The sequence below is a fragment of the Salvia hispanica genome, chromosome 3, assembly GCF_023119035.1.
Source record: "Salvia hispanica cultivar TCC Black 2014 chromosome 3, UniMelb_Shisp_WGS_1.0, whole genome shotgun sequence".
Classification (NCBI taxonomy): domain Eukaryota; kingdom Viridiplantae; phylum Streptophyta; class Magnoliopsida; order Lamiales; family Lamiaceae; genus Salvia; species Salvia hispanica.
This window is the reverse complement of record NC_062967.1, coordinates 45,424,458-45,434,237: the sequence shown is the minus strand read 5'-3', so window position 1 is coordinate 45,434,237 and position 9,780 is coordinate 45,424,458. Positions and strand designations below refer to the sequence as shown.

General features: G+C 34.9%; 1 protein-coding gene across 1 annotated transcript; it reads left to right on the top strand.

The window, feature by feature from the left end:
- The first annotated feature begins 998 nt into the window (after positions 1 to 998).
- LOC125210319 (aspartic proteinase NANA, chloroplast) lies at positions 999 to 5,035 on the top strand. Its single transcript, XM_048109879.1, has 2 exons — positions 999 to 1,122; positions 3,265 to 5,035. Exons 1-2 carry the CDS (start codon positions 999 to 1,001, stop codon positions 4,644 to 4,646), a joined length of 1,506 nt encoding a protein of 501 aa, XP_047965836.1. The 3' UTR covers positions 4,647 to 5,035.
- Positions 5,036 to 9,780: the final 4,745 nt, after the last annotated feature.

Sequence of the window (9,780 nt, the reverse complement as noted above, 5' to 3'; positions counted from 1 at the left end):
ATTATAGTTGCAAATTATGACAAACTTTTCAATAGATAGTTACAAATAAGTCAAACTTTTCAATAGATGCGTTATTAACATTCCTAAATTTTCCAGATTACGATAGAAAAAAAGTAATGCAATAAAATCACTATTTCTTTAAGTAGTTGCAAATTTGACACGAAATTTTTGAATAGTTACAAATTTTATGAATACATATAATTTTTGGAAAAGAAATGTACTCATGGCATTTGTTTAGTTCGTCATCGAAATTTAGAAGCTTAATTTGTCATCGAAATTTAAAAGCAAAAGTTATTATCGCAGTCGACAGCCGCGTACTATTCATGAAAGTATTTCCCCTTCATTAAATTCTTCATCTAAATTTAGAAGTTTAATTTGTTTCGTGAAGAATTAAAGACCTTGCCATTAATGATGGAAAATGATGATCCATCATTCTTAATTACAGACAAATTAAAGTCCTTCCTATTGAATCTATTGACATTGTCCCCATCTCACTTGCCACAGTATTTACGTACTTATCTTTAATGAGTAATGATATTATGTTATATAGATTTTTATCAATAGAAATATGGACATTGTGAAAACTACATACTCCCTCCGTGCCATGAAAAATATGAACAGTTGGTTCAACATAGTTTTAATGCATAATTTATAAAGTAAGAGAGAGATAGAAATAAATAATTAAGTATTGTTATTGAAGAATGAGTTTCACTTCAATAGAGAAAAAAGAGAATTTCTAAAACTAAGAAGTTCATACTTGTTGGATCTCGGTGGCACACACCCGAACTCCACATTAGTATGATATTGTCCGCTTTGGGCAAAGCCCTCACGGTTTTGCTCTTGAGGTACTCCCCAAAAGGCCTCATACTAATGGAGTTGGGGTAGCCCATTTATACATTTGCAAGTCTTGTTCATTCTCCGATGTGGGATATGGTTTGCTCCCTTTCAATCCTCCCCTCAAACCAAGACCACCAGACCACAGACCACATGTCTACCCCATGTTACAGGTCACCAGGTCACCACAGGTCTTGGTCGAGCTAGTCACATCGGAGAACTTGCAAGCGCAACCACCGAACCCCGAGCCACACAGGCCCAGCCCTGAAACAGGGCTCTCATACCATTGTTGGGTCTCGGTGGCGCACACCTGAACTCCACATTAGTATGATATTGTCCGCTTTGGGAAAAGCCCTCACGGTTTTGCTCTTGGGGTACTCCTCAAAAGACCTCATACTAATGGAGTAGGGATAGTCCATTTATACACTTGCAAGTCTTGTTCATTCTCCGATATGGGATATGGTTTGCTCCCCTTCAATACTTTATTTGGATCGGAGACATGAGCTCAGTTAGATCTTTAATTTAGATGCAAAGAGATGGTAATTTTGAAAGCTCACACAAATTCGTTTTTTAAACAACGGATTTGGGTTTTGGGTTTTACAGACCTTTGAAAACGATTGCGATTTAATTAGAAAGGTTGATTAGTAAAACATTTGCGGATCTAGATACTAGAAGATTTGAGTTTTAGGGTCACATGTATTGGAGTACTTTATTCAATAATTAAGGTAGGCCACAAAGAAGAGTTTTCTACCTCAATATAATTGTGTTTGATATGCTTCATGAACCCAAACTTAAAATGATAGTAGTAGTTACATTACATATATAGTCAATGATGCTTAGCATTTTGGGAAAGTGGTGACCCTTCTCGTGCATATGCATCAATTATTGAACGTTTTGCGCTATCAACTTTCTAAAATATGTATTGTGAATGCTTCAATGATACACGAAAAACAATTGAAGCACTCCCACTCTGGTGTCAGGGATATACAAGCACTTGAATAGATCTTTAGCGCCATTGTATACGAGATATTGTACTGTAGTAGTGCACTTTTCGAGCATCAGGAAGTCATTGTAATTGGTTGCGTCTAGGCGTTGTTGGAAATATACAATATATGACGCTAACGTGTCAATTATGCACACGAACATCATTCTACACATACAGTACCAACGAAAAAATTTCACTCTCTCAGTGCATGTAGTGTACGCGATCGGTGTACACGTGGCATCGACAATACTATTGCCCTATTCGCATTGTAGCATTGCAGCGCCTACAGCCTATCCTCTCCCACTACGTGAATGAATTCTCCTTGGATGCCATGTCAGACCGTCCATAAATTTATGAGAATTATGTGAAGAAATTGGATGGAGCCATGGAGGTAACACGTAAAACATACCATGTCCCACGAAAACATGTAAATTCATGCTGTGTAAACAACTGAGTCTGTAAGTAACCAATGACTTGGTCACTCAAAGTTGATTTAAACCAGTAATAAATCATAGTATCAAATTGAATTCCAAACTAGAGAAATAAAACAATAATTAGGATTCCGACGAATAGTAATGGGCCGTTTGGTAGCTATGTTTCGCCTAGATAAGAGATTAATCTAGGTTTATTTGTGTGTTTGATAGTAATGTTACCAAACATAATAGCCCGTGTTTTATTTCCGGCCCGCACAAAGCCCACTGAAAATCTTATGTTTTAGTCATATTTGTAACTACCCAAAATCCTATGTTATTTATCATGGAAGCCTAGTTAAGTTAGCAAAATACAATTTTGCCCATCAAAATTTCTAACCCATCAATTTTACTTAGTTGTTGTATTGAAGGAAGTCATTTTCCTATTAAATCATATTAAGAATTTTGTTGATGTCAATTTGTTGTTCTAATTATATTACTTTGTTATTTTATTTATATTATATTATATTATAATATTCTCATTATATTACTTTATGTTCTCGTTATATTACTTTACATTAAATCGTATTATATTCTCGTTATATTACTTTATTTACATTATATTATATTATACTTATAATTACGTAATACTTGAAGGCAATTGATTTTGTTTTAAACATAACGCTTTAAACTTCAAAAAATTAAACATATAAAATTTGCTACTTGATAAAATATTTTCATATAGAATTTATCCAAAATAATAATTGATTATTCATAAAATTTGTCCAAAATTATTAATGCTCACAAAAATAGAATATTAAAATAAATATAAGTTTTTCGATATAAAGATGCTAATTTTTGTAAGGAGTTTAGCTTGAAAAGATGTTAATTTTAAACAAAACGATTTTATAGGAATTATTAAGGCAAAATGATGATAGTTTAGTAATTAACATAAACTAAAGATAATAGTTTAGTAATTAACTTAAGTAGTCAAGGATATTAAAAAAAAGTGGAAAGCAGGAACACATGTGTGAGTCTTAAATAGTGGGGAGTGTTTACAGCTATATTGCAAAACGCGCTTCTTCCCCATCCAACTAATCTTAATGGCTCCTTTCATTTCATCCCCTTTGTCTCTCCTCACTTTCTTACTCCTCCTCTCCGCCGCCGCCTCCCACCACCTCAAGCTCCCCCTCCTCCACCGCAGCCCTTACCCTCCCACCCCCTCCGACGCCCTCTCCGCCGACAACCACCGCCTCGCCTTCCTCTTCTCCGCCCCCCGCCTCCCCGTCACCTCCGCCGCCTCCTTCGGCTCCGGCCAGTATCTCGTGTCCCTCCACCTCGGCACCCCTCCGCAGCCCCTCCTCCTCATCGCCGACACCGGCAGCGACCTCACCTGGGTCTCCTGCTCCGCCTGCCGCCGCCATTGCTCCCCCAACTCCGCCCCCTTCCGCCCCCGCCGCTCCGCCACCTTCTCCCCCCACCACTGCTACACCCCGGCCTGCAACCTCGTCCCCCACCCCAAACACGCCCCGCGCTGCAACCGCACGCGCCTCCACAGCACCTGCCGCTACCAGTACTCCTACGCCGACGGCTCCGTCACCACCGGATTCTTCTCCACCGAAACGACGTCGTTCAACGCCTCCGCCGCTAAATTATTCAAGTTCCAGCGTTTCAACTTCGGATGCGGGTTTTGGAACTCGGGCCCCAGCCTCTCCGGCCCAAGTTTCAATGGGGGCGATGGTGTTTTGGGCCTGGGCCGCGGCCCGATCTCCTTTACCTCCCAATTGGGTCGACATTTCGGCCACAAATTCTCCTACTGTTTAATGGATTACACACTCTCCCCGCCGCCGACGAGCTACCTCCTCATCGGCGCCGGAATATCCAAATTGACCTACACTCCGTTGCTAGTCAACCCTCTCGCACCAACATTCTACTACATTAACATCCAAAGCGTATCAATTGACAATGTGAAATTACGAATTACCCCCTCAATTTGGGCAATCGATGACTACGGAAACGGCGGAACCGTCGTCGATTCCGGCACCACCATAACTTTTCTACCGGAGCCGGCGTATCGCACGATCCTAGCCGTTTTCGAGCGGCTGGTGAAGCTGCCGGAGTCTGCTAATCCGGTGCCGGGGTTCGATTTGTGCCTGAACGTGTCGTCGGGCGCGCCGAGGGCGAGCCTGCCGCAGCTGAGTTTCAGACTAGGCGGCGGCGCGGTTTTCAAGCCTCCGCCGCGGAACTACTTCATCGACGCGGCGGAGGACGTGAAGTGCCTGGCTTTGCAGCCGGTGACGACGGACGCGGGGTTCGCGGTGATCGGGAACTTGATGCAGCAAGGTTACACCTTCGAATTCGACAAGGATCGATCGCGGCTCGGCTTCACGCGGCGCGGCTGTTCTGCGCCGCCGTGAAGGGGTTAATTTGATTTTAGATGATGATTTGGAAAAAGGGAAATGTGATTAGATTTGGGGCAGGTGACAGGTGAGGTGTTTCATTTATTTAAATTTTGTGGTGTGTTTTTATGTGTGACATAAAAAACAGGCAATGTGCAGAGGAAAAAGCTGTCTCGAATACTACATGTCTTGATATGTGATTTTTCAAATTTGGGGTTTCTAATCTGGATTTTATTGAAACTCACTCCTAATTCGTTTTTTAATAGAAAATTTAATGCCATTGTTTATCCCTGCTTTATTTTATTTGAAGAATAGAGTAGATTAATAGATTTATGATCCTTTGCTTGTAAAAACTCTGTCACGTGTCACGTGTCAGTATCACTAGTCATTTTATGATTCCAATTCCAGTATGCTGTTAATATCAACATATTATAGGTTCGAATAACATTAATATCTAATCAATGCAGCCTAATTAATTAATTAATCACTCAGAGTGTGTACGTCGTTAGACTGCAATTACACTAAATGTAACTATTGGCACAAAAAAAATCTAACTTATGAGATCAAAATAAAAATTAATATTTTTAAAAACATTGATGTGCATGAAAAATATCTATCATAATGGTTAGCTTCTTTTACACATGGTTTGTGAAAGAGATTTAAGAAATTTGTTTCTTTTAGATAGGAGATTTAAAGAAATTTGTTTTTAATAATTAAGTGAAGAAAAAGTGAGAATACATACATATATTGATTTATACATAGTGTTCCAGACAGCACACGCTAGTTTCCATAAACGTACTATGTCCTTTTGAAATTTATCTAATAATCTAAGGCTATCTTGTTTAGCCAAACTTAAAATCTAGAATTAAAAATATGATAAAACAAATTAAGTAAAGGGATATGAGTAGAAAACAAACGAAAAATGGACAATACAAAGAGAAAAAAAGGGCTGCACAAAGAGGCAAAAATCATTATTAATATGCTTTTGTCCCCATCGTTTCCATTATTCACAACTTTAATGCAAAAGATGCTCCTTTTTTAAATAACGTACAAGAAAATCTGATGCCATGTTTGAATAGTTAGGCCAAATTCAAATGCCGCAAATTTCTGGATTTTAAATCCAAAATATTGCCATTTTTCTAATATGATTGCTGTCATGGTAAAAGCAAGATATGTATTTTCCAGATGCTTCCATCTATAAAAATTAGTAACTAATTAGATATATCAATTTAACACTAACATTAATAGTAATTTCATTTTACTTGCTCGAAAGTAATGACTTTATTCCTGATTATTTTTCTAAGTAGTCGTACGAGTGATGTTGGAGCCTGGAGATTATATGGAACTTTTAAAATCAAAACTTCATTTCTAAAGTTTATAATTAACGTTTTCGAGTTTATAACTAACCTTTTCTAAATATAATCATTCGAATCCCATGAAATATAATTTAGAATTACAATTAGTTTATTGTAAATTTGTAACTATTTCAAGCCAATCAAATAGGCCAAAAAATATTACCTATGCTACATATTGCTACTTCTGTTTATGGACAGCTGTGAGAAGTTATATTATCAGGTTTGATCACGTGATAATATATCACAGTACTAATTAATTGGTTACGATTTTGTTGAAACAGTCATAGGAGATTAATTCTGTCACTTTAGGATTAATTCCGTTTTTTTATATTTACTTGGTTAATGTTTAATCTTTTCTTAAAAACTCGGCCCATGATAATTTATTTTCATGTATCTTGGTGTGTCCTTATTTTCATATACCTCACATCCATTTCTACGACTAATTTAACATAGACAAATTTCATTTTAGTTTATCTTATATTGGAGTAGCATTCTACTGTATATCACAAAAATAAGGGCAAACAAAGTGCGAGGACTATTGTGCATATACCGTTGTTATAATAATAATTTTGTTATAAGTGAAAAATAAGTTAGAGACGTGATCACTGAATATAAGGTATGATCTCAAGTGTATGAAATACAATTATAAATATTTGTGTCAATAAATTCTCACTTCTCTAACAAGATGTAGAAAAAAACAAAGATTTTCAAGTGTCAACATTTACAGGACAATTTCCTCACTTCATAATTATCAATCGATGTCATTAATTCAAGACTGTATGTTTCCATTTTATATTTATTAATCATATTCAATATTTATTGCATGTTAATCATTAATTGTGATTCCAACATGAAACTGCACTTAGTTGGTGTTCGATTTTCTAGATAAAATAATATCAAGATATAATCTAGGATTGGGTTGTGAAATTATTTTAGTCATAGAGGGTTAGCTATGACTAATTATCTCATGATTGTTCATTTAGGATTGAATTGAAGGACTAAATCTCATAAACCAAACTTACTACTCCCTCCGTCCCAAGATATTAGACTTCGTTCTTTTGGGCACAAAAATTTAGGAGATGTTGATTAGTGGTGTAAGTGGAGTTAGTAATAAAGTAAATTTTTACCATAAATAGAAATGACTCAAGTATGTTGGGACACCCTAAAATGGTACATATGAGTTTAATAATATCTTGGAACGGAGGGAGTACTAATTTAATTCGAGATACAATTTTGCAAACCGAACACCGTTTGAATCATTTCCCATAGTTGAGATATGTAGTGGTATGGGTTTATACCAATTTTGAGGTGGACTATAAACATGTCGCTGTACAAAACGTAGTTTCAGTTGTCGCATAAAACTGTTTATACAAATTGTCACATCAATCTTTTTGTTATATCATCTCTTGAGCCAGGCCTATTATTGTTGGGGTCCTCTAAAGCAAGTTTGGGCTACACAAATTTTACAGATCAGATTTGAAATCCAAAATCGAAGTCCAATTAAGTTGCGTTATGCGCTCTTCACTTTATCTTAACAATATCGTTATAAGTAATACTCGTATTTTGTTTTACTTCGTGAGTAACATTCATTTTGATTGGTGAATTAACCTTCAACCATAAAAAACAATTTAACAATCACTTCATTAATTTTAAATGATAATTCATTCACTGCTAATAAGCAACACATCTTCTTAATATTTAATCAATTTTCTCCTATTTCTAAAATCACAATATCAATATATGCTGTAATAAAATATATTACCGGCTACTTTAAAATAAGTTTCTAGATCGTAATATTTTAAATAAACTAGATGTAAATTAATCACCCGCCGATCAAGCATAGTCGAGAAAATGAAAAAATAAAGGCGTTTCACTTTCGGCTTTGCATGAAATGAGATAATTATAGAGCAAGTAGAGAAATCATTACAGTTTACAAGTATATTTACATTTGGTCAAAATTCACTTTTCACGTTGACGACATAATTTTTCTTTCAAATTTTTGAATGACGTGTCTTCATTCTCTGACTTTAGGGAAAATCAAAGTGAATAACACTTGATTAAGACGGCTAATTTCATTCTATTCCACACTTTACTCGAATTTTCAAATTTATATAGCGCAATATTGCTATTCAATATTCCTTGTTACGAAAATAATATAAATATATAAAAAGAATAATATTAAAACAAAAGACAGCTCCATTTTCATTATATTGGGATTGGGATGGAACAGATGAAACCCTACTTCACTTTACCAAAAATAAAGAAGATTATTAATTTATAATAATCCTTGTGACTAAGATAGGCTAGATTTTTCATGGTCCCCTAACACCAACTGTCTTATTCATCACATTCGCTCTTTATTGTCTTTATTCTTCAAAACATAACTTTGAAAATTGATTTATCATTCACGACGCAATTGAAGGTTTTTTTTATCAAACGATACATATATATGAATTAATTAATTACTCCCTACTAATTATAGTAACATGGGGGGGATTAATTACTATTGATATAAGAAAGAAGCAACTCCCTCTATTTTTTCAAGCATAATCGATAATAGTAATTGTTTTTTTATACATGAAGAAGTTATTTGATCTTAAAACTTGGTCAAGAGCTTCTTTTACCAAGACAACTGTTTAATTTCTCAATCCGAATAAAAAGCGAAGAAAATATATAGAGGAAGAACTTGATTCTGTAATTAAAAATCAGCTAGCATAGCAATAGCATCATTTTAATATTTTAAAATGGAGGAGGGAAGATACGTCATGACAACATGAGGCTGACGTCATAGAGTGGTGGAGGAGGGAAAAAATCCATCATCATATATTTAAATACAAGAATAACATGGAGTATATTAAATGGAAATGTAAAAAAAGAAAGTTAAGAAAGGGGAGTAAAAAGGCTAAGAAATGGGGACCGAAAGTGGCCATGCGTGTGAGCATAAGCGTGTGAATCGTGCTTTCGCTGTCCAAAGTGAGTAGAAGAACATTGTACCTTCTCAATTTTCTACAAATTATAATGCTCAGACTTCACTAAATATAGCACAATATTTTCCGTACCACAAAATACATTATTGGAGAAGAATGCAAGTAAATGTCACTCTCCCTATTCCTATAGTATGATGTAGTTTAAATAAGTGATAAAGTAATTTTTAGATCACAAAATTTTATTATATTTTGGTTAGTTTTTTAAATTTTAAAGAACACTAGTATTAAATTATAAATTTAAATTTTTTTCAGTTGCATCATCAATCTACAAAACGACATCATTGGTGTTGTTCAAAACAACATTTTTCATGAAGTAAGAAAAATAAAAAGATATTTTCTAATAAAATATAATAGTATTTGTTTTAAGCATTACCAAATAAATTTATGTTATGCAGAGGAAAATTACGAGAAATTGAAAATTTTTATTTAAATTATCATTTTTAACTAAATTATGTTATTTAAATAACTACTATTATTTCTTCAAGCATCTCCACGCTAGACTTTAAATTTTGTGAAAGCGTAGCATTGCTCTTTTTTATACAAGTATAGTAATCAAGTGTGAATTTAGACATTTAGTAATTACATAACTCCAGTACAACGTTCTCAAACTTTGATAAAAAGATAAGTATATTACTACGATTTATGTACAAACTATATACTTATACTATGTTACCAATCGTAGTAAAACTAGAAACATAGAGAGACATGTAGTTGGAAAAAATAAAAAATGTAGAAATATTAGTGTTAGACAAGCGCAGTGAATTTTCATTATGGTGCTAGAAAAAGGGAATTAGAGATGAGTAGGCTTAA